General features: G+C 40.5%; 2 protein-coding genes across 5 annotated transcripts in view; one reads left to right on the top strand and one right to left on the bottom strand.

Annotated features, from left to right (window-relative positions):
* Positions 1 to 16,742, bottom strand: part of pigx (phosphatidylinositol glycan anchor biosynthesis, class X) — a 21,007-nt gene extending 4,265 nt beyond the window's left edge. The window contains exons 1-5 of one of the 3 annotated variants that reach the window (XM_072255805.1): positions 16,630 to 16,742; positions 12,217 to 12,295; positions 10,608 to 10,743; positions 8,652 to 8,865; positions 509 to 609 (exon numbers count right to left, since the gene is read on the bottom strand). In XM_072255805.1, the coding sequence (XP_072111906.1) occupies positions 509 to 609; positions 8,652 to 8,865; positions 10,608 to 10,743; positions 12,217 to 12,295; positions 16,630 to 16,693 (594 nt within the window). In that variant the 5' untranslated portion in view covers positions 16,694 to 16,742. Of the gene's footprint in view, positions 1 to 508; positions 610 to 8,651; positions 8,866 to 10,607; positions 10,744 to 12,216; positions 12,296 to 13,279; positions 13,423 to 16,056; positions 16,185 to 16,629 lie in introns of those variants that run through there. The other 2 variants (XM_072255804.1, XM_072255803.1) reach the window with 2 other exon arrangements.
* Positions 16,426 to 26,069, top strand: cep19 (centrosomal protein 19). 2 transcript variants are annotated; one of them, XM_072255806.1, is made up of 3 exons: positions 16,426 to 17,159; positions 20,398 to 20,647; positions 21,877 to 26,069. In XM_072255806.1, exons 2-3 carry the CDS (start codon positions 20,518 to 20,520, stop codon positions 22,239 to 22,241), a joined length of 495 nt encoding a protein of 164 aa, XP_072111907.1. In that variant the 5' UTR covers positions 16,426 to 17,159; positions 20,398 to 20,517; the 3' UTR covers positions 22,242 to 26,069. The 2 variants fall into 2 exon arrangements, with proteins under 2 accessions (XP_072111907.1, XP_072111909.1); XM_072255808.1 differs by having other exon boundaries at positions 16,426 to 17,229.

Here is a 26,069-nt window from a genome sequence, read left to right as displayed (position 1 = left end):
AATCAGAAAATCGTATCGAAATTTCAGCAAATCCAATGTGTGATGTTCATGGTGTTTAAATTGAGACCTGTAATTCAGGGGTTACAAAACCATTTCTGACTCAAGTTATATAATATCAACACCATGAGACAAGGCAACCACATTCTAGACTACCATCACCACTGGCACTTTATCCAGAAGTATTAAAAAGTACAAGAAGCGTGAACGAATAACTTCACAGTAACATGTTTCAAGAATCTAGGGAATATAGGGACCAAAAATATCTGAATAAAGGAATACCATGCAGAGGTGTGCAAGACAAACAAAACTTCTTGTTCAAAATAATTCTAAGTAATAAAAACAGAAAAAATCAGAATCTAAAGTAATGTTATTGCTTATACCATTCTTGCCATAAAGAAGTGTCAACATTTCCATTCTGCAGAGGGCAAATAGAAAATGCATTCTCAAAGAGATTACAGATTCACCCAATGGGATTCACTAAGTAACGTTAAAAAAGCTGTCAACTTACATTCTGATAGGTAATATTCACCCACTGATAGGCACTGGGGTTACTCACTGAGCAGCCATCTTCAGACTCACTAAGGTTCCATCTGGCCTGTACTGGATTATCTGCGAGAAACAAGACAGCATACACATAAGGCACAAAATCAACGTATTATTGAATAGTATCTTATATATTTTCTGACCAAAGTGTATATCTTAGGGAAGGTAAATATTCAAGTAGCTAAGACCAATGTGCATGATTTCATATTACGTGTAAAGAAAAGGATAAAAGAAGATTATGTTCCAGAGTTTTAGAGACTTTAGAGATCTCAAGTTTCTAGAAGTTTCAGGAGTCTTTTGAAGGAAAGGGAGAATGACCAACAGAAACCAAGTTTACCTGGATAATTGCAGTCTAGTTTGTTTAACATCAATGGTATGGAAAATTTGGTACTAAGAATAAAATTCCCCACACACTTGAGATTCAGAGATGGTCAGAAGCGGCCAGCATGGATTTATCTGCTGTTGATAAACATTATAGCATACCTTGAGGTCATAACATAAACTATAAATAAACAAAATCCAGTGGATGTTAAGAAAGATGCTGACAGAATACCTCATTAATCATTAAACAAAGATAAATTACAAGAATGGTGTAGCAATGGAATGAACACATACTAGGTGGCAGAAAAGAATGATGAAAGAACAGTTTTACTGTGTGGTTAGAAATGGTAGTCATGTCCTTGGGCCAATGCAGTTTACTAATGATTTAAATATTTTGATAGGGGCCCAGAGAGCATAGTGTTGGAATGTGCAGAGGATATCTAAGTAGCAGGAGTAATACTTGAGAAAAACAAAGAAAAATGTATAAATAAGTGGAAAATTTGGGCTAAAAGGCAGAATTCATAATCAACGAGGTGGGAGCAGAAAGGAGAATTAAAGTGACAGGACAGCAAGGTGAGGGTCATGTTTATAGACGGAATGGTGCCATTGTATAAAGCTGACGCTCAATATGCGTTGCTCACACTCAGTGCAGATGAAATCACATCATTAGCATGATACAGTGTACCATGCCATTTAGTAAATACAGGTGTTCTCCGCTTTTCGAACGTTCGCTTTACGAAAGACCTACATTAGTTACCTGTTTTTGCCAACAGAAGTTGTTTTCACTGTTACGAAAAAAGGCAGGGCGCGAAAAAAGCAGCGCACGATAAAAGGTAGCGCGCATCCCGAGCAGCCAAGCTCCTCCCCCGGAACTGCATTCTAGCTGGCATTGCTTAAACACGTGCCTGTGAGCAGCCGTTAGCAAGACGAGTTCTACGGTATCGGAAAACCCTAAAAGAGCTCGTAAGGGTGTTACACTTAGCATAAAACTAGACATAATTAAGCGTTTCGATCGTGGTGAACGAAGTAAGAACAAAGTGAGTTTGGCTTGTGGAAGTTGACAAAGATGATGTTGAAGAGGTTTTCGCATCCCATGACCAAGAACTGATAGATGAAGAGCTGATGCAATTGGAAGAGGAAAGGATAACAATCCAAACCTAATGCAGTAGCGAATGGACCGAAAGTGAAGTCGTCCAGGAACTGAACGTGAAGAAGATGACCTGCCTGCCCTGATAGAAACAGACAACGATGAGATGACACCCCAACCCCCGGGCCGCGGACCGATACATTGCCGCGGAGAATGCAGCAGTAGCCGGGACGCACCCAGCGCATCTTTAAGAAAAAAGCCAAAATAAACAAGCTAACTAATTAGGTGCCGCCCGGCACTTAAATGTCGGCCCAGATCAGAGACGATTGCTGATTGCGTCACCTCTGATCTGGGCAGATATTTACATGCCGGGCGGCATCTGATTAATTAGCTTGTTTATTTCGGCTTTTTTCTTAAAGATGTGCTGGGTGTGTCCTGGCTACCGCTGCACCCCTGCATGCTTCGCGGCAATGTATCGGTCGGCAGCCGGGAGGGTGGGGGCCACTGCACCACCCCAAGCTCCGACAACTCCGCCTAACACACCATCATCAGTGTGCTCAGCGCTGACTTCCCAATTCCGGTAAGTGATACTATACTGTACCTACGTTATTTCTACTTTATATAGGCTGTGTATTTTTACATGTTATTTGGTACAATTTAGTCATTGTCATAGTCATACTTTATTGATCCCGAGGGAAATTGGTTTTCGTTACAGTTGCACCATAAATAATTATAAAGTAATAAACCATAAATAATTAAATAGTAATATTTAAATTATGCCAGGAAATAAGTCCAGAACCAGCCTATTGGCAGCTTTATATAGGCTGTGTATTTATCATATCATTCCTGCTTTTACTATGTGTTACTGTTATTTTAGGTTTTATGTGTTATTTGGCATGATTTGGTAGGTTATTTTTTGGGTCTGCGAAGGCTCACAAAATTTTCCCATATAAATAAATGGTAATTGCTTCTTCGCTTTACGACATTCCGGCTTATGAACCGTTTCATAGGAATGCTCTACCTTCGGATGGCGGGGGAAACCTGTAACTGAAAAGACAAGAGGCTGCAGATGTTGGAATCTGGAGCAAAATACAAACCGCTGCAGGAATTCAACAGGTCGGGGGAAAGGAGTATCAACATTTTGGGCCAAGAACCTGCATCAAAACTGGAACAGTGAAAGAAACACTTGGACCAGACCTTTTATTTGGTCTGCAATGGGAAGTCAATGTTTCGCATTCAGATCCTTCATCTGAACTGCACTACCTGACTGAGCAACAGCAGTGATGCTAGACGTGGAATGCACATGGTCAAAGCTCCTGAAAACTGCAATGAAGGAAATCCTTGGTGTGGAAAAAGGAATTTGTATCATAAACGCAAGAGATTCTGAGCAACATACACAATATGATAGCAAAACTCAACAGGTTAAGCAGCATCTATAGTGAAGGCTAAACTGTGGATGTTTTGGGCCAAGAGCCTTCAGAGGTTCTGGTATGAAGATGCTTCATCTAATCAGATGTAAATGCTTTGGAACAATTGCAAGAATGGAACAGAATATTTATAGCAGGCAGAATAGAAAGAAATGTGATCAAGGTAGTTTAGGGAGTCGAATAGGTTTATCATACATATAGGGAAAGAAAAACTAAGGAATAGGTGAGAAAAGGACTGAAATTGGCAGCAGATTTCTTATTTCAGGACAAGGGCATGAAATGCTGCAGGTAGACATTGATCTGCAGAATAAAGACATGAGGGAATGGTTTGAAAAGCACTAAAACAAAGAAAAATCACACATTTAGGGATGTGTAATAAATTGTTTTCCAGCAATGTTCTCATTTGAAGTTTAAAAAGAAGACATTGTTAGCAATTCTCTGGATTCACAAAGCTCGTTTTATATATTGTTTCCATCAAACAATTATTTTAGAAATAGGATAATAATCATTTTATACACACTATAATTCTAGAACTACTTTATTCTCATATACATTCTTCATTTCACACTCGTTAAAACTTAGTAAAAAGTGTTTTGCTTTTTCTAGTTCATGATTCCTTAGTGTGACCCAATTGACTTACTCAGTCAGCTTGATAACGTCATAATTACTGATTGTTAGAGTGGATTTTTTTGGGTAGGTGATTTGTTTACACTTAAATGACTTTGGCCACCAGACTTCTATGACAAAGACTGTGGATTGAGTCCACCACAATGCGCTTCCTAAAAGGTGTGAATACCAGATGCTTCTGGCGCCGTAGTTTGACCTGATGCTGTAGTTTTGAAGACAGTATTATCTATACATTATAATTATTAATTGTCTTCTATGTTAGCACGGGAAATGTCAAATAAATGTATCATAGACTTAACTTACATTCCTAAAGGCTGTGGATACCAACCCAGACATGTTGACGTCGGAAGGAAAGGATGGTGTGATATTTTGTATGTAGCTCCAATAGGAAGCATTGTCTATAACTTTTTAAGTAGTGATTGCCTTTGTGTTTAGCATATAAATATCGAGCCCACATTGAGCCAAGAGACCTTTCTGTGGAAAGCATCTCGGTACGTAGATACCTGCTGTACTTGTTGTGATGAATAAAGAAGCTGCTTTGTATCTACCAGTGACTCTGTCTCTCTGGTGATTTCATCCACGCTACAACACTGATCACAAGAGATTCATTTGAACTGACAAACAACTGACACCAGCCAAGGGCAAGTCAATTTGATAGAGCTTGCAAGCTCTTTAAGGGTGGGTTTCCTGGAAGTCAGACATATCTGCAATCTCATTGTCTAATCCAATTCACTATAATTCTGACTAACAGACCCCAATCAGTTAAATTAGACAATCTCTCCTCCTCCTCCACTCTCACTCTGAACACCGGCGTGCCTCAAGGCTGTGTGCTAAGCCCTCTTCTGTACTCCCTTTTCACCTATGACTGCGTTCCTGTACATGGCTCTAACTCCATAATCAAGTTCGCAGACGACACCACGGTGGTTGGTCTGATCAGAGGGGATGACAAGACGGCTGATAGAGACGAGCTACAGCACCCGGCTGCGTGGTGTGCCGATAACAGTCTGGCCCTTAACACCCAGAAGACCAAGGAGGTCATTGTGGACTTCAGGCATGCCAGGAGTCACACTCACATCCCCATCTACATCAACGGAACTGTAGTGGAGAGTGTATCAAGCTTCAAATTAATTGGTGTCCACATTTCCAAGGATCTCACCTGGTCCCTGAACTCCTCCATCCTGATCAAAAAGGCGCAACAGCGCCTTTATTTCCTGCGGAGCATGAAGAAAGCTCACCTCTGTCCCAGGATACTGACGGACTTTTACCGCAGTACTATTAAGAGCATACTCACCAACTGCATCTCAGTGTGGTGTGGCAGTTGTCCCTTATTGGATCGCAAAGCACTGCAGCATGTGGTGAAAACTGCCCAGCAGGTTATTGGCACCCAATTGCCCACCATTGAGAACACCTACCATAAACACTGCCTGGGCAGGGTGAAAAGCATTATCAGGGATGCATCTCACCCTAACCATGGACCTTTTACTCTCCTCCCATCCGGTAGGCGTTACAGGAGCCTGTGCTCCCGCACCAGCAGGCACAGGAAGGGCTTCTTCCCTGAGGCTGTGACACTGCTGAACCTGTCATTACAGCGCTAAGCAGTATTGCATCCGTATTGTAAACACAAAATAATCTGCAGATGCGGGGGTCAAAGCAACACTCACAACACGCCGGAGGAACTCAGCAGGTCAGACAGCATCCGTAGAAACGATAAGTCGACATTTCGGGCCGGAACCCTTCGTCAGAACTGTAGAGGGAAGGGGCAGAGGCCCTATAAAGAAGGTGGGGGGAGGGTGGGAAGGAGAAGGCTGGTAGGATCCAGGTGAAAAACCAGTAAGAGGAAAGATAAAGGGGTGGGGGAGGGGAAGCAGGGAGGTGACAAGCAGGAAAGGTGAAGAAGGAATAGGGGAAAACACAATGGGTAGTAGAAAGAGGCAGAACCATGAGGGAGAACCATAGGCAGCTGCCTATCACCTCCCTCATGGTTCCGCCTCCTTCTACTACCCATTGTGTTTTCCCCTATTCCTTCTTCACCTTTCCTGCCTATCACCTCCCTGCTTCCCCTCCCCCACCCCTTTATCTTTCTCCTTACTGGTTTTTCACCTGGATCCTACCAGCCTTCTCCTTCCCACCCTCCCCCCACCTTCTTTATAGGGCCTCGGCCCCTTCCCTCTACAGTTCTGACGAAGGGTTCCGGCCCGAAACGTCGACTCATCGTTTCCACGGATGCTGCCTGACCTGCTGAGTTCCTCCAGTGTGTTGTGAGTGTTGCATCTGTATTGTACTGTCTCAGTACTTTTATATTTGTGTGCTGTAGCACTTTTTTTATTCACAATTATTTTGTAAATAACACTATTCTTTGCATTTCTGGCCAGATGCTAAATGCATTTCATTGGCTTTGTATCTGTACTCAGCACAGTGACAATAAAGTTGAATCTAATCTAATCTAATTCTCCATGTATGTTTTCACTAGCTATAGAGACCCCAGGAATGTAGAATTATACAACTGAGCTGCTGCTAGGTCTTCATTAACTGACTTGAACTTCAACTGCAATGGATGATCTCAGCACCACTATATCAGGATGGAAAACACTCTAGATTGCAACCAGTGACCTTGATGGAAAATGAAAGGTAGGAAGCACATAAGGATGCTAGATACAGATGCAGCTTAATTGTTGTTGCCACAGCCAATTATGCTAGCTAAGCACCTGATTAGATTAGATTATGAGGACACGCAGTCCTCTTTTATTGTCATTTACTAATGCATGCATTAACAAATGATACAACACCTGGGATGAATAATAACTGGTTATTTTAGAATCAAGTCTAAATTATTGGGAGTGGTGTGGGACATAGTGAGAGGATAGTAAGGAATTTATTCATTCACAATATGGGTACATTCAGTACTCATCCCAAACTACCCTTGAACTAAGTGACTGCTAGCTCAACTGGAGGCAGATGTGATCAACATCACTTCTGCAGCTCTGCGGTTAATAACAGGCTGGGAAGAGCAGGGACAGAAGAGTTTCTGCCCTAAAAGGACATTAGTACATCAGTTGGGTTTGAAAATAATTTTGTAGTTTAGTAGTCATCAACTAGTAGCTGATTTTAAATGCCCTAAGTGGGGTTTGTACTAATGCCTCTCAATTGATCAGTAATTTAACATCAAGCTCACAGATATTTCAAACATAGAACAGTAGAGCACAGTACAGGCCCTTCGGCCCACAATGTTGTGCCGACCCTCAAACCCTGCCTCCCATATAACCCCCCACCTTAAATTCCTCCATATACCTGTCTAGTAGCCCCTTAAACTTCACGAGTGTATCTGCCTCCACCACTGACTCAGGCAGTGCATTCCACACACCAACCACGCTCTGAGTAAAAAACCTTCCTCTAATATCCCCCTTGAACTTCCCACCCCTTACCTTAAAGCCATGTCCCCTTGTATTGAGCAGTGGTGCCCTGGGGAAGAGGCGCTGGCTATTCACTCTATCTATTCCTCTTATTATCTTGTACACCTCTATCATGTCTCCTCTCATCCTCCTTCTCTCCAAAGAGTAAAGCCCTAGCTCCTTTAATCTCTGATCATAATGCATACTCTCTAAACCAGGCAGCATCCTGGTAAATCTCCTCTGTACCCTTTCCAATGCTTCCACATCCTTCCTATAGTGAGGTGACCAGAACTGGACACAGTACTCCAAGTGTGGCCTAACCAGAGTTTTATAGAACTGCATCATTACATCGCGACTCTTAAACTCTATCCCTCGACTTATGAAAGCTAACACCCCATAAGCTTTCTTAACTACCCTATCCACCTGTAAGGCAACTTTCAGGGATCTGTGGACATGTACCCCCAGATCCCTCTGCTCCTCCACACTACCAAGTATCCTGCCATTTACTTTGTACTCTGCCTTGGAGTTTGTCCTTCCAAAGTGTACCACCTCACACTTCTCCAGGTTGAACTCCATCTGCCACTTCTCAGCCCACTTCTGCATCCTATCAATGTTTCTCTGCAATCTTTGACAATCCTCTACACTATCTACAACACCACCAACCTTTGAGTCATCTGCAAACTTGCCAACCCACCCTTCTACCCCCCACATCCAGGTCGTTAATAAAAATCATGAAAAGTAGAGGTCCCAGAACAGATCCTTGTGGGACACCACTAGTCACAATCCTCCAATCTGAATGTACTCCTTCCACCACGACCCTCTGCCTTCTGTAGGCAAGCCAATTCTGAATCCACCTAGCCAAACTTCCCTGGATCCCATGCTTTCTGACTTTCTGAATAAGCCTACCATGTGAAACCTTGTCAAATGCCTTACAAAAATCCATACAGATCACATCTGCTGCACTACCCTCATTTATATGCCTGGTCACCTCCTCAAAGAACTCTATCAGGCTTGTTAGTCACGATCTGCCCTTCACGAAGCCATGCTGACTGTCCCTGATCAGACCATGATTCTCTAAGTGCCCAGAGATCCTATTTCTAAGAATCTTTCCCACCACAGATGTAAGGCTCACTGGTCTATAATTACCCGGACTATCCCTACTACCTTTTTTGAACAAGGGGACAACATTCGCCTCCCTCCAATCCTCCGGTACCAGGAAAAAAAACCTAACAACATTCATCCTTGTTTATTTGTTACCTCTTTGGCAGTGAATCATCAAGTGTGGATGCGTAAGGATCACCAGTGTATTGGTTTCCTCTGTAGCAGTTGGTCGATGGTACCGTATATGAACTGGGACTGTGCCAACGAAATGTCCAGGGTTGCTAGGGTTAGGATTAAGGTAGATGATAATGGTGTGCACAGATGATAAGTATGCTGGAGCTTCAATATCGATCTCCTTCTGAACAAATACCTGTACAGCAATCACAAAACATTAATAACCACCACTGCTAACTAAAAACAAACAATAGCAAATGCTGCTGTTTAACATCCAAGTGAATATTGCTCGAAAGATGAGGATTCGGGGCCTTCCCCTCCGGAGATTTCAGATCTCACAGCAGCAGTGGCAGTGAAGCAGGCATTTCAGAAGTTTCACCAGATGTTCCTCCATGCTCTCACGTCTGCCTCCATCAAATCAGGATTGTACACGGCCTCCTTCTTGACAGATTACAGATATTCATCACCGGAGAGGCTGCGCGCGCTGCATCGCGCCGCCATCTTCTCCTCCTCCTCTGAAGTATTTGAAGTATTGTGTGCAATTCTGGTTGCCCCATTACAGGAAAGATATGGAGGCTTTGGAAAGGGTGCAGAAGGAATTCTGCAGCATGCTGCTTAGATTAGACAATACTAACAAAAGCAGAAGTTGGAGAAAGTTGGGTTGTTTTGCTGGGGCATTGGAGGCTAAGGGGACACAATTACAAAATTATGAGAGGTATAGACAGGGTGGATGGTCAAAATCTTTCTCCTGGGTGGAAATGTCAAATATAGAGGGTGTAATTTTAAGGTTAGGGGAATATATGAAGGAGATTTGTGAGGCAGGTTTTTTTTTAAACACAGAGAGTAAGTAGTAAGTGTCTTGAAAACTCTATCAGGGAATGTGATGAAGAGAGATACAACACCAATATTTAAGAAGAATTTAGAGAGACACATGAACTGGCATCATGGTCAGCACAGACACGATGGGCTGCAAGGCCTGTTCCTGTGCCATTTTGTTCTATGTTTTATGTTCCATAAAAGCACATGAAAACTAAGCAGAATTGGTAGAAGAAGCACACCACCTCTCACATTACCAAACAACACATCCTCTCAGCCTGCGGGTCCCACATTGATCTCATCAGTCACCTCAGAACCCATAGAACAGCAGTGGAAGCTATTCATACTCAATCCTGAGGGATAACTTATATAAAACCACTTATCAATCAGAACATCCACTAGCAGCAATCATGTTTCTCATTTCACTTCTCTATTTCACAGTTTGACTACGTGCCAATTACATTCAAACTCTTCCATGAATATATTTATGCATTTAATTTATTTAGAGATGCGGCACGGTAACTGTTTTCCAACACTGCCGAATTACATCCACGTGACCAACTTACCTACTGACCCGTATGCCCCAAAGCCAAATAGCGCTGTTTTAACTTCCACTAACCTGACCCATTAACAATGTTTCCCTTTCCTCAGATGCTGGCTGACCTGCTGGGAATTTTTTTTTTTAGCATTTTACATATTTCTTTCTCTAATATCAAGCATTCAGGATATTTTAATAGCTGCAAAATTGCCTTGTGAAGTGCTCTACTGCACATTTGCAAGGCAGCCTTTGCAAAGGTAATTGAAAATATTTGAACATAAATGTTATCTTAGTTTCATATCAATTGTAAGCTACATTGTTGAAATCTGTTATTTCTCTGAAATTATTGATGGAACTGTGGTAACAAATTTGTATATGCAGAGCCTGATCTTTCACAACAATGACAATAGTTTTGATTTACATACACTATAATAATGTTGCACATAACAATAAACTGTATTGTTAATAGTCTTAGAACATACTCCACTCTCTATCATAAGGGTAACATGTATAAAAATAACTAAGCAGTCACAATACTTCTACTTATGCCCTTGGTACTGACAGAAAGATTACAATTCTCATACCTTTGCATTGCTGTGTTCACGCAGTGATGCAAGCTCATATGGATCTACATAAAGTCCTTGGGGCAATTGCTCCTTAATCATAATGCAGCAGTCAGGGTGAGCACCTTCATTAAGCTTAACATCTATCAGTAGCTCCCTATAAACAAGAAATCAAATACTTTAATAAGACTTAACTATTCAACAACACATGCCCCTATTCTTATTAAACATAATAGTGCATCAAACTTTTTTATGTTCTACTTCTTGTTCTGTCTTTTTTTATAGCTCAGTGCATATAAAAAGGGAGTGGGAACTTTGAAAGTGTTACTTTGTATTAATCAAGTCTCACACATGTAGGCTAAACAATCCCATGAAGGTGAAAAGTGTTTTAGGATGGATTTTGAGCTGAGGAGGTCATTATTAAGGTGTTCTTTCCTGGAAGAATTTACATTCCAGAACATCCTTTGGCTCTTTTTCCCACTGCTTAAAAGGTATGCTGGATCCAATGTCAAGTACATTTTAGTTTTAGTCTTAACTACAAATACTATAAGTCTTCAAATACTAGTGCAGAGCCCACTAAAAAACAGATTTATAGAACAACTTTCCAGGTGTCAGGAAGTCCTGAAGGGTGGTATAATGGATCACAGCTCCAGCAACCAGGTTTTGATCCTGAACTCCGTTGTTGTCTGTGTGGAGTTTGTAAAAGTGATTTTTGTAACCTACAGATTTGCTATCTGTGTACTCATGAAGCTTTCCTCGGACCCCATCACAGGTGCACGTACACATTGTGGAACCAGTCAGCTGCAAGAAAAAGTCTGTGAACTCTTTGCAATTATCTGGCTTTCTGCATTAACTACTCATAAAATGTGGTCTGATCTTCACCTAAGTCACAATAATAGACAAACACAACCTGCCTAAACTAATTACACACAAACAATTGTACTTTTCATGGCTTTATTGAACATATTGTATAATCATTCATATTCCAGGCTGGAAAGAGTATGTTTGTATCAGACACAAAGAGGAAAGTCTGAGTGGTATCCACAGGAAGTCCATAATCTCGTAGAAAATGGTAACTTGGTGTATGTTCTCCATGTGAGTTCCTTCCTGGGTGTTCCAGTTTCCACCCATGTTTGTCAGTCTCCCCTCTCGCTGTGTGACACCTCTCTACCCCTTTATTAGGGAGAGAGAGAGCTTGTGCCATGTTGAATTGCCAGGGTAAACGATTTGTTTTTGTTGTACTACAGATCGTAGTCTCTCTTTGGGGGCTTTGCTATTGCTTGCTTAGTGGGTGGTGGGTGCTGATGCTTTTTGATGAAGTGTGGGTGGGGCGGGATGAAGGCTGATGCTTTACTGCTGCTTGTATGTGTGTGTGGGGGGGGGGGGGAGGAGCTTTGGGATTCCACCAAACAAGTCTTATTTAACATCAAACTGTAAAACTCATTGGCTTATTCTATTGAGAAACTGAGGTACACTCCTCTTTAGAGTTATAGGCCTTGAAATTATGTTTGATTACCCAACATAATTTTTCAGTTTTACAAGCATAAGTGTGATCAAAACATGGCATGTGAGCACACATTAGCTGTACAGCAAGGACATTTAACAATATCTACATCCTTTCAATCCTTACCGATGAAACCCATTCTTGACAATCCTTCTGTTCAGACTCACTGATTGTAGCCAGGGTTCAGAGTACAAGGGATCACCACCTATATAAACGACAGCATATTCAGGCTAATACGATCTATTTATTACCCTACAATCAAGCATCCAATCCCTGCTTCAGTCAGTATTTATCAGATGATAATAAGCAAGACATGATTTTCAAATTTGGCATATTTCTGGCCAAGGGTGGAAAATCTTTTTGAGAAATCATGTACCAAATGTTGATAATCTTCTAAAAAATTTGCTTGTGTGCCATGTTAATTTTGAGTACAGATTATCAATGATGAATGAATTAGTGACAATAATAATTACATTTTAAGAGAAAAGGCATGAGTCCTGTTGACTATTCACACACATTCAATGTTTTACTGTTAATAAGAGTAAAACAGACAGGTTAAAATAAATGCACCATTTAAAAAAACTTGACCAAAGATTATTAATATTCTTTTAAAAAGACAATTGAAAAATAATATCATTTCTAAATAGTATTGTTAAACCTCATATGTAACATAAGAAATGTAAAAGTGAAATTATAAGCTTTGGTGCATATGAGAGTTCTTTGCTGGTGTATCTTACATTCTGAACAAGCTGAAAAGGATAACTACAATTTAAAAATATCTTGATAAACTTAAGTATCATAGTTTTACTGATATAAATGAAATATATATATGACAAAAAATATGCATGGAGGCATAATGAGAGAGAGAACCTGTGGCATGTCAAAGTGCTGTAGTTTTTTGTTGGACTGCAGATCATGGGCTCTTTGCTAATGCCTGCTTGGTGGGTGGTGGATGCTGATGCTTCCTGCTGGAATAAATGGGGAGATGGGGTGGGGTGGGTTAATGCTTTACTGGGGCCTGTGTGTGCAAGAGGGTGGGGGGCTTTGAGGCCCTAACATTTTTCTGTCATTCACTCTTTGGGGTTTTCTTCTGTTTCATGAATGTCTGTAAAGAATAAAAATTTCAGGTTGTATACTGAGTACATTCTCTGATATTAAATGGAACCATTGAAGTACATGGTGTATTTACCATTAGTATCACTGAAAATCCACTGCTCACTCACAAATATAAGCAGAGCGAAGGCAAAGCCAACTGGCCCAAATACTGATGTGTACACCAGGCCATTAAGGATTTCAAAATGCATCATCTGACATCACGTGTTCTCGCAACTGTCTAGGTGACCTCTAGCTAGCGTGAGACATATCCCGTGACAACATCTCAATGCTCTCTGGTGGTAAAAAAGTCATTTGCTGCTTCACTTGCCAGTAAAGATAATCATTATCTATCTTTGCACCTTTTATTATGGGTGGGGTTTAATGCCAACAACATTTTTGCAGGGGGTGCTCAAGTTTGTCACCCCTGTCTAGGTACAAGGTATCTTAATTTCTAGCAGTTCGCAGTCTACACTCCCTTTCCGTTTAATTTTTCTAAAGCTTCCCAAAGTTACACTACTAGATTCTGGTAAACTTTATAAATTACCATTATAAACCCAGACATCAAGGAAAAGGATACCAGATATGCAGTAAACATCAGAATGGGTGACAAGGTAGTTTATAAAAATGTTAAAAGGAGACCAATTAAAACTGTAAAAGTCGGCATGAAAATGAGAGCAGAAAGTTATGCACTCCTATGGTGTTTTTCACAACCTCAGATATCCCAAATCATTTTGCAGCAATTAACTTTTTCAAGATGCTAGTTGAGGCTTAATGCATGGGAGGCCTGTCTCTAAAGTTGAAACCTCTGTTCTCCAGTAATGAAACAGGATCCAGGCTGACATTGTAAAGGAACACTACATTGGAAGCAGGTATTGGCTTTTGGAAGAACCATATTAACATAAGGCTCTGAACTCCCAGGCTGGTGGTTAGACTCACTTGTCAGCAGTGGTGTGAATATTGCTTTGCCATTTATCAACCCTTTCCTGACTGTTCATCATATCCTGTAACATTTTCAAGTCTTGCTTCCTTCTCTGAGGAACTTCATGTATGAATTCAGTTAGTAGGGAGTATTCCTTCATTTTCACTGACTCAGGAGGTCATACTTGGACAAATTCTGCTTTGATATTAAGAACAATCACCCTCACCTCTTCAGCCCTGGTTTAAGTTTAACTAAGGGTGTGAAGTCTATTTATGATTAAATACTGCTGGATATCACTGTTGATGGCATGTTCTATTATTTTGTTGTCATAAAATTGTTCTTAACTTTTGAAAGCAAGAACAATCCTACATTTTTCCTTTATTAATAGTTCTTCTAACTTCCCAGCGTTATCCTAACCACTGAAATGACGTCAATGAGCTCCCACATTGTGACAATCTAGCAGTCACCACTCAAATAAAAAAAACATCTACCCTCTCTTAAATCCACACCATCAGACCAGAAGTAACAAAGGTCTAGACTGAATGAGGTGTTACAGCAATAAAGCTGATGAAGGAGCAAAGTGCTTTAATGCTAATGAAAATGAAAATATACAGACTCAATGTAGTACAGATATGTGTCCAAAAATAAGACACAACAGGGTTGCAAACTATCTTGTTGACTTTTAGAGATGTAGGAATGGAGATAGTGATTTGATAACAGAGATTCTGGTGGAAACTCAAGATAATATCTTGGTTTCATAACTATTTATTTGGAGGAAATTTATGCTTATCTAATATAGAGGTTAGACAAACAATTGACCCCCACCAGCCAGATTGTGCTCTCTTCTCACCATTGCTATCAGTAAGAAGGTGCAGGAGCCTCAAGACTCACACCATCAGGTTCAGGGAAGTTATTAGCCCTCAACCATCATACTCTTGAACCAGAGGGAGTAACTTCACTGAGCTGTTCTCACAACCTATGGAACAACACACACAAAATGCTGGAGGAACTCAGTAGGCCAGGCAGCACCTATGGCCTCCTCCACTGCCTCACTTACAACTTTCTAGCCTCTATTTTATCTGTTCTTTTCATAATTTTATACATCTCTATAAGGGTAATACAAGGGAACACACACCAGTCCTCATAGAGGGATCAGAAGTGGAAAGAGTGAGCAATTTCAAGTTCCCCGGTGTTAACATCTTTGAGGACCTAACCTAGGCCCAACATATCGATGCAGTTACAAAGAAGGCACAACAGTGGCTAGATTTCATTCGGAGTTTGAGAAGATTTGCTATGTCACCGAAGACACTCACAAATTTCTACAGATGTCCAGTGGAGAGCATCCTGACTGGCTGCATCACTGGCTGGTATGGAGTCTCCAATGCACAGGATCACAAGAGACTGCAGAAGGCTGTAGACTCAACTGATTCCATCAAGAGCGGTGCCTCAAGAAAGCGGCATCCATCATTAAAGGGCCCCACCACCCAGTACGTGCTGTCTTCTCATTGCTACCATCAGCAAGGACATGCAGGAATCCGAAGGCACACACTCAACGATTCAGGAACAGCTTCTTTCCCTCTGCCGTCAGATTTCTGAATGGACACTGAACCCGTGGACACCACTGCACTACTTACTTAATTTAAATGTTGTATTTACATTTATATATATTTATTATAATTCACAGTTTTTATTATTACCTATTGTATTGTGCCACTGCTGAAAAGACAACAAATTTCATGACATATGCCAGAAATATTAAACCTGATTCAATTATTTTGTTCTCCTTTACACTTGTGTACTGGAAATTACATTTAAACAATCTTTAACCTTAAACAATCTTGAATCCCCCCCGCCCCCACCAACTAGATAACCAGAACCTGGTGAACTGCCTTTGCATCATCTCCAACGGCAGTACAGTCTATCTTTCCTCAAGCAGGGAGACAAGAACTAACCACAGTACTCCAGGTGCAGCCTCAACGGTACTCGTACAGTGCCAGGGTAACCTTCTGCTCTTAAATTCATTCCAGCAATGAAGGCCAACGTTCCACTTGCCTTCTTAATAACCTGTTACAGCTGCAAACCTTCCTTTTATAATGTATACACAAGCACTCAGGATCCTCTACGCAAATGCATATTGCAATCTGTCACCATTTAAATAGTAATCTGATCTTTTAGTTTTCCTTCCAAAACGGTTGACTTCGCATTTACCGAATACTGAAAGGCCTGGATAGAGTAGACGTGGAGAGGGTGCTTCTGTTCGTAGGGGATTCTAGGATACCAGGGCACAGCCTCTAAAGGGACGTCCCTTTAGAAGTGAGATGAGGAGAAATTTGTTCAGTCAGAGGTTGGTGAATGTGAGTAATTCATTATCACAGAGCTCCGTGGAGGCCACGGCATTCCGCGTAAATACAGAGACCGACAGGTTCGCGATTGATAAATGGGGTCAGCCTTGATTGAATGGATCATTCTGCACCAGCGTCCTCCCCTCCCGACCATCCGGGGCCGGACCCTTTGCCCATCCTTACCCCGAGCGACCCCCAGACAAACACACCCGGACAGCAGCAGGAAGGCCGCACACAACCGGCCCATCAGAGGGATCCCGCCAGAGCGACGCCAACATCCCCTCGCGTCCTCAGCAGCCTGCCTCTGCCTGTGAAAATCCCATCTAAACTTCCAATTCAGATCTTCCTGTCCATGGCTCGAAGGCGAAAATATAATCATGTCAATTTATCAGAAGACTTCGCAATTGACCGAAAATAATTATACCGCCGTTTTCGTATTGTTTATTTTTCAGGCACCTTACTAACCGCCTCGATAGCGCGGTGTTTGTACAGGTCGGGGCGTCGGTATTCCGAGTTCAATCCCGGTGTCCGCATGAAATGCGTGGGCTTTCTCCGGTTTAAAGGCCGAAGTCCTACCGTGTAGGTTAGGGTGTAATCGGCGTTGTCGGGGAGCGGCGCGGCTCGAAGGGCCTCTATCTCTAAATAAGTAAAACTTGTCCCAAGAAGATAGACCTGGTTGTCAAGGGAACGCGGCCTATTTCAGTCTGCTGGCGGTTTGTATCTTTAACAAGCTAACTGCTGTTTGAGCAATTAGTAATTTAAAAAAAAACTGACGATTAACAGGTTTGATAATGCTAATGTTTTATTATTAATTGTAACAATTATAGTGAAGTGTAAATAGTACGAGTTTATTCATACATTCGCAGTTATGGGGTGTTTATATTGTTTGAACCCACACACTAAGTGCTGGAGAAACTCGGCAGGCCAGGCAGCAGTTATGGAGAAGAGCAAACAGAAGATATTTCGGGCCGAGACCCTTCAGCAGGACTGGAGAAAAAAAATGAGTCAGGATAAAGGGCGGGGGCGGGAAAGGGGAGGAAGAAACGAAGTTGTAGGTGAAACCTGGAGGGGTGAAGTAAAGAGCTGGGAAGTTGATTAGTGCAACAGATACAGGGCTGGAGAAGTGGGGGGGGGAGGAATCTGATAGGAGAGAACAGAAGGCCTTGGAAGAAAGAAAATGGAGAAGAATATCAGAGGGAGGCAATGGGCATAGAACATAAAATTACAGCACATTACATGTCCTTCGGCCCACAATGTTGTGCCGACCCTCAAACCCTGCCTCCCATATAAGACCCCACTTTAAATTCCTCCATATACCTGTCTAGTAGTCTCTTAAACTTCACTAGAGTATCTGCCTCCACCACTGACTCAGGCAGTGCATTCCCTGCACCAACCACTCTCTGAGTAAAAAAAAACCTTCCTCTAATATCTCCCTTGAACTTCCCACCCCTTACCTTAAAGCCATGTCCTCTTGTATTGAGCAGTGGTGCTCTGGGGAAGAGGTGCTGGCTATCCACTCTATCTATTCCTCTTAATGTCTTGTACACCTCTATCATGTCTCCTCTCATCCTCCTTCTCTCCAAAGAGTAAAGCCCTAGCTCCCTTAATCTCTGATCATAATCCGTACTCTCTAAACCAGGCAGCATCCTGGTAAATGTCCTCTGTACCCTTTCCAATGCTTCCACATCCTTCCTACTCCAAGTGTGGCCTAACCAGAATTTTATAGAGCTGCATCATTACCTCGGGACTCTTAAACTCTATCCGTCGACTTATGAAAGCCAACACCCCATAAGCTTTCTTAACTACCCTATCTACCTATGAGGCAACTTTCAGGGATCTGTGGACATGTACCCCCAGATCCCTCTGCTCCTCCAGACTACCAAGTATCCTGCCATTTACTTTGTACTCTGCCTTGGAGTTTGTCCTTCCAAAGTGTACCACCTCACACTTCTCTGGGTTGAACTCCATCTGTCACTTCTCAGCCCACTTCTGCATCCTATCAATGACTCTCTGCAATCTTTGACAATCCTCTACACTATCTACAACATGACCAGGCAGGTAAGAAGATAAGGTGAGTGGGGATTGGTGAAAAGGGGCATTATATGTCACCTCACTTTTAAGAAAGGAGAAGGCAGCAGAAAAGTAATTATAGACCAGTTAGCCTGACCTTAGTGCTTGGGAAGATTTTGGAATCAATTGTTAAGGATGAGGTGAGATGACACAGAACAACTTAGGAGAAAGTCATGGTTTCCCTAAGGGAAAGTCTTGCCTGATGAACCTGTTGGAATTCTTTCAGATTACAGGTAGTATAGATAAAGGGCATGTAGCGAATGTTATATATTTAGACTTTCAGAAGGCCTTTGACAAGGTGCCACAGAAGGCTGCTTACCAAGTTAAGAGCCTTTGGAATTACAGGAAAGTTACTGGCATAGTTAGAGCACTGGCTGATTGATAAGGGGCAGTGAGTGGGAATAAAATACCTTTTTCTGATTGACTGCCAGTGACTAGTGTTGTTCCGCGGGGGTTGGTGTTGCAACTGCTTTTTGTGTTGTATATAAATGATTTAGATGATGGAATAGATGGCTTGCCAAGTTTGCAGATGATATGAAGACTGGTAGAGGGGTAGGTAGTGTTGAGGAAACAGGTAGACTGCAGGACAGACAGATTAGCAAAATGGGCAAGAAAGTGGCAAATGAAATTCAGTGTTGGAATATGCATGGTCATGCACTTTGGTAGTAGAAATAAATGTGCAGACTATTTTCTATACTGGTGGGGGGGGGTGGATACAAAAATCTGAGGGATTTGGGAGTCCTTGTGCAGAACACACTAAAGGTTAACTTGCAGGTTGAGTCAGTGATTCTGGAAATGAAAGGGTTATCATACGAGGAAGGTTTGATAACTCTGGGTCTGTACTCACTGGAATTTAGAAGTTTAAGGGGGGATCTCATTGAAACCTTTTGAATGTTGAAAGGCCTAGACAGAATAGATGTGGAAAGGATATTTCCCATGGTGGGAGAGTCTAGGACAAGAGGGCACAGCCTCGGGATAGAGGGGCATCCCTGGAGGCTACCCAGATGGAATATAAGATGTTGCTCCTCCAACCTGAGTGTTGTGATGAGGTTTGAAGTTAATTTAAAGTTACTGATCCTGTCCACCTCTGAGTACTGGTGCATGGACCTCTGGTTTCCCTCTCCTGAAGTCTACAATCAGTTCATTGGTCTTAATGACATTGAGTGAGAGATTGTTGTTATTACACCACTCAGTCAGTTTTTCAATCTTCCTACTGTTTGCTGATTCATCACCCCCTTTGATACAGTCCAGGACAGTGGTGTGATCAGCAAACTTGTATCTGGTGTTGGAGCTGTGCTTAGCCACACAGTCATAGGTGTAAAGCGACGAGAGCAGGGGGTAAGCACACATCCCTGTGGTGCTCCTGTACTAATGGAGATTGTGGAGATGTTTTTCTCAATCCAGACTGACTGGGTTCTGCAAGTGAGGAAATCCAGATCCAATTGCACTGGGGTGAGCTTTCCCAGCATTTGATAAGTGAATGTTACATACAGCTCAGAAGATCTATCTGATCTAAGCCATTGAAGTAGTGGAACAGTATTATTTAGCTCACCATGTCAGGAATGTGGAAAATTAACCAGCGTTTGATAGACATCCAGTGCGAATAAAAAAAATCAAGCTCAGTCTTGAGGATTTGCCAAGTTCCTTGTGGACACGCTCTGTTCAGAATTGCACATGATCAGGGTCTATTAATTGAGGTTGCCAGTTGTTCCCCAGCAAATCACATTGAAACAATACAGGTCATTTGAGATATTATATCTAAATTCAGTACTGCCACTATTTTGTAAAATTTCGGAAGAAAGTATCATGATTTCAATTTATTATTTTTCCCCAAAAAGTATATTTCTTATAAATTATTCATCAATCCTTTTCAAAATGTAGAAATTCATTCTGAAGATACCTGGGGACCATCGGAGATATTACTGATTGTCATAACACCACTGACTCTCTAACCTTGCTGATGAATTGACTATGGGTTTTGAGTCTTGCAGCTGAAACAAAATGACCTATATTCCAAGAAAGTGTGGTGTTAAATTTAAGCCACCTACTATTGTTTTAATCTATGAAGATGAAAGTACTAAGAAGACTCGACAAAGACTGATACCTATTCGAAATTTCTCCAGATTTTCAGGTGAGGACATTATTTATATTTAATCATAGCTAGCCCATTCAACATTGTAGAAACGGGGTAGATGCTAAATTATTGAGTGGTTCTACAGTGCTGAAGATAGGATGTTGTGAAGTATTGGACATGGGTGGAAAAACTTTCTACTTGTATTGTTGGATGATTTTAATAAAGATTTACTCTACAACTTGAAGATAATATTTTGATTTAAAATATCAATACCAACATTTAATCAAGTGTGTTACACAATTTCCATTGGTATGTAATTATGGGAGGCAATTATGTTAATACTAGGTAACACAATCAACCCCATAACAAACTATTTGATTAAATCCAATAGAATATATTGGTGCAAGAATGTTGATGGCCTGTATTCAACAAGTTAGTAGATCCCTTCTATTTCCTTGTCCTCATGTAGTGCCAAATGACATAAAACTGAAGGTAAGGGAAATTGGTTTAAAAATAATTTAAAGTAAAATTAACTGAAAGCTGAAGTAAAAGGATTTTGCAAACTGAATCACATACAAGGAAGAAATAAATGTATTAATCTGCCTTTTTTTAAAAGTAGATTTAAAGTCAAGTGGAGTGTACAAAATACCATGTCAAAAATCTTGATGTGTATCCTAGTGGCACAGAATTTGCACAAGGAGTAATTTGTATGTATAGGGAAACTAGACACTGAAAAATATAGTTTGTTCTATTGAAGCCTATAAAGTTAAATGGTACAAATTTTGCTGTTTTGACCTGTTGTGTAGCTCTGAAAAATCAGATTTCCTTTTGAGTTATGATCAAAGCTGCTTCCTCTTTTTGAAGTTCTTCTCTTCAGCATTAAACCACATTCGAAGAAATAAGGCTGACTGATCATGTTGAAATCACACTGACTGTACTGATATTGGATAACCTGTTATTTTTTTCTTGCGTTATTCTAAACAAGTGAAAATCTGCAGATACTGGAAATCTGAGCAATGCTCAAAATGCTGGAGGAGCTCAGCAGGCCAGGCAGCATCTGTGGAGAAAAATATAGTCGATGTTTTGGCCTGAAATGGCGACTGTTCTTTTTTTTCCATAGATGCTGCCTGGCCTGCTGAGCTCCTCCAGCATTTTGTGTGTGGTGCACTATTCCAAGCTCCTGTTGAGTAAATACTATTTATACTTCAAAAAGGAATACAATGAAAAAATGATTTGAATATAAACACAGGATGTAATATAGTTTTCCTTTTAAAAATCTTTAATAGATTGCGGCCGAGCCGCAGAAGAGATTAAGAATAACCCTCGACACCAAGTATATCTAAATGGAGTGTCACAACAGCAGCTGCAGAAATTGTTCCACCTACTGAGGGACAGCCTGAATGGGCTGAGTCTTGAAAAAAGTTTGGAGGCATTCATGAGGACAAACTCTATTAACCCAGAGGAGGACCTCAATAAACTTGATGACAATGAATTGGCAAAAAAGAAAAAAATAATGGATGAACTGTTTGAAAAGAACCAGCGAAAACCCAGTGACCCAGAATTTGTTTATGACCTGGAAGTTGACTTCCCACAGGATGACCAAATTGAGTCATGTGGCTGGGATGAAGAAGAGCAAGATGGAGAGTTTTGATTGATCATTCATTTTTAAAACTTGTCAATGTGAGAGTTGCGTAATAATCCAGAGATGAACATACCACACACGGAATTCCATCCAGCCAATCAGAGCATGATATCATCACTTTAAAATAAACAGTATACTTGGGCCAAAGGTAGCAAATCTTTAAGTGTTTATGCACAATTTGAAAATAATCTTCAAAAAAATTCTTCTTGCATGCCATGGTAATTTTGAGCACAGATGATCACTGAATAATCAGTTACAATAATTGTCTTTTAAGAGGAAAAATAATGAGTTTTGTTGCTTATTTACATGTATTCAGTGTTCTATTATTAATAAAGTATAACAAGAACAGATTGAAATAAATGAAGCATTTTAGGAAGCCTGTTCAAAATGATTCATATTAATCTTATAAAGAATTGAAAATTAGCATAATTTCTAAATACTATTGTCATTGTACCTCTAAATGTAACAAATGTCAACAGGATACTAAGTTTTGGTGCATATTCATAAAAGATGAGGGAAAGGAAAATAATTACACTTTACTCTCAGTGAGAGATTTGTCCCTAAACTAATGATCACATATTTTCTGGCATTTATTTGGCAGCTGAGTATATAGCACTAGTTTGATAAGTAAGTCTCCTCCTATAATTAGATTTAACCAAATTCATCACTGAAAATGATGGCTGACATGAATATTCATGGAGGTGGTAATCTACATAGTATTTACCATTATCACTGTTCAGTCACAAACAACAAAAACTATATAAGCAGTGAAGACAAGGCCAATTAGCCCAACTGTTTACTATCCAAATACTAATGTGTACACCATGTCTGAAAGGATTTCTAAATGTGCCATTCAAAGTCACGTATTCTTATTACCATCCAGCTAACACCAAGCTGCCAGGAGATATTTTCTTAGAAAATATCTCACTACTCAGGTGTTTAAAAAAAAATCATTGTTTCATTTTACAGTAAAGATAATCATTTTGTATATTTAAAAAAAATTGAGTATAAAGAATTGAAGGGTGGCACTACATGTCATCGTAGGCATGCATGTCATAGGTTTGCCATTGCTGATTTGGGGAGTTTCATTGTGCACAGTAAACTGATTATCTTAATTCTAGGGAATGAAAAAGGAATGTTATGGAGGTATCATAAGAGTCCTTTGCAGTTTTTGAATTTGTTTCATTGGGAGATGGTAACAGGCTTCATCTTGTAAATTGCTTGAAATGCATGTTTTTACAATTGCAATAATTTTTCAGTTTGCATATGAAGATTGAGTATATTTTCTATTTGTGGTGGAAAATTGGATGGGTTTTTGAAAATCCTTGGGCAAGAAGCTGGTGGAACAGTGCCCACATTCCAGAACCTTTCTAACCTTCACATGGTTCCTATCAAAGGGAAGGTGAAAATTTATTGATTCACTGCTTTATAAAAGCTCAATCTGAGTCTCTCTCTGTTCATCATTCCTTGCTCCAGCTCTTGGTTAATCCTGGAACCCACCCTAACAGACTGCATTTCTAAACTGATGTTGATGCATGAGTTACTTTTAGAAAGTGCCTTCTCCACTTGCTATAAATAGTAATTTATAAACTGGTTTGGGGAAAAAAGACCTGTTTTGTTTGTTTATTGAGCAATAGAGCAGAGTAAGGCCTTCTAGTCATGCCACCCCAGCAGCCCTGATTAATCACAGGACAGTTTATCAATGACCATTGAACGTACCCAGTACGTCTTTGGACTATGGGAGGAAACTGGAGCACAGAGTAATCCCACACATCCCACGAGGAGGACACAAGCAACTCCTTTCAGAACGGTGCCAGAATTGAACACGGCACTGCTCCAAGCTGTAATACCGTCACAGCGACCACTACACTGCCATGGCAACTTTGAAGACTTGGTTACAGATCTCCTTTAATGTTAATTGCAAATATGCAATGTTAAAGCATTGGATATTGAAAACTCTCCTTAAATTTGTTTGAATAATTTTATTAGCAGTCTGCCTTTTATAAATAGCAACATAAAACTCAATCTACATCAAATATTGCATTTTTTGCAGTAAAGTTGTTGGCATTTTTTGAGTAGTTCAATGGAACCTTTAGAGGAACTGTGTGGCTTACAGTTGGGGGAACAGGTTTCAATGAGCTGAGTTGCTTCTGTCAAATGTTTTCTTACGGTGTATCTGTCATTCATCCAACATAACTATTGTCATTGTACTCACAGAAACTGAAAATACCTTCTCCCAGTCAGGTAGACTTCAATTTGCATTTCAATTCCATCTTCTAGCATTATCTCTTGATTCTACTGATAAATGGCATGTGGTATTCTATATAGTGATCTGCCTCATAGGCCCAATAACAAAGTGGATTCTGAACGTCTGCATGAAGATTGCACACTCTAATACTGCATGGGTCTCCCTTGGATACTCTGGTATACTCCAGTCCCAAAGGTGTGAAGGTGATTAGACTAATTGGTGACTAACTTAACTATAGATTGGTGAGAGAATCAGCACAGTATTAATTAATATGATTGTGGATGACAGGGAAAACAAGTGTGAGAATGAGATTGAGAGGAGTGCTCAAAGAGTAAATAGCCTGTCATATGAAAATCTGTAACCCACAGAAATGATAATCTCCATTAGCCTTCTCGAGATCTTCACTGCCTCTATAAACAAGTTATATTTTCGAACCTGATTTTCTTGAATAGCCAAATCATTTAAAAAAATCATATCCTTATTTTGCATTTTCCAGAAACCACAGTATGAGATTGTGATCCCAAGAGATCACTGAATACAACTGGAGTATAACTCTAGTTTCAACCCCAAATTAAGTTCAGTATTGGATTTGCCTTTTTGATTTGAGTTTTCAGATTCATTGACTATTAATCTTTCATTAGTAGCTTGCCAATCTGAAAATGACCCAGTCACTGATTGTTTTGTTAGTAAGCAATTGTATATAGGTCCTCCCCACCTGATGTATGTACAACCCAATTACTGTATACAAACAATTGTTGAGGAAACCACCGAGATGGATTTTCTGGTAGCTGCAGAACTGTAAGACTCTCTTGCCCTGTGGGAGCTTGTGAACTGTTTTCATTACTTGGGTTACAGAGTGTAACCCTGTTGTAACCAAGCGGAACTTGTACCTGTTATAAAGTGTCACCTTGTATACCAGGTACAGTACACCTCAATGCCACCTTGTCCTGAAACCCTTATATGGCATCTTATCAAATGCCTTTCAGAAATCCAAATATTTCAACATCTAATTTATCCAAATATCATTTACCCATTCATTAAAAGGGCTATTTTCAGCTATTAGAATAGCACCTAACGTTTGGCAAGTGGCAAGACTACTTTATAATCATTCCTCAACAAGTGCATAAATACTCCAGATACTGGAAATCCAGAGTTAAGCACTGAATACCGGAGGAACTCTGCAGGTCAGGCAGCATCTACAGAAAGGACTGAACCACTGACATTTCAGACCAAGATCCTTCCTCAGGACTGGAATGGAAAGGGGAAGAAGCCAGAACAAGCAGCTAGGGGTAGGGGAAGGAATGGCAAGGTTTATCCCACTGGGTACTAAGAACTTGACCGTTTCAGACAGTAGTAGACATATGAATAGCAAGATTTAATCAGACAATATTGTGCACACTATCTAGAAAGCCTGAACAATTGGAGGAGCAGATAATTTTGGCTCTTTTTTGTAAATCACCTCTGGGGTATTCATTTGTCATAATTATTTCACCCATAGTATGTTACAGAAAAGTAAAAATAGATGTACTTGATGTATAAGTTTATGATATTTTGGTGAAGAATGAACATGAAATAAAATTGTACTACTG

The sequence above is a fragment of the Mobula birostris genome, chromosome 4, assembly GCF_030028105.1.
Source record: "Mobula birostris isolate sMobBir1 chromosome 4, sMobBir1.hap1, whole genome shotgun sequence".
Classification (NCBI taxonomy): domain Eukaryota; kingdom Metazoa; phylum Chordata; class Chondrichthyes; order Myliobatiformes; family Myliobatidae; genus Mobula; species Mobula birostris.
This window is presented reverse-complemented; position numbering and strand designations above follow the sequence as displayed.

Excerpts from the sequence above, each read along its gene's own strand:
- cep19 (XM_072255806.1), top strand. The coding sequence starts at position 20,518 with ATGACCTATATTCCAAGAAAGTGTGGTGTTAAATTTAAGCCACCTACT. Across the intron at positions 20,648-21,876 it reads AAATTTCTCCAGATTTTCAG|ATTGCGGCCGAGCCGCAGAA; the intron begins GTGAGGACATTA and ends AATCTTTAATAG.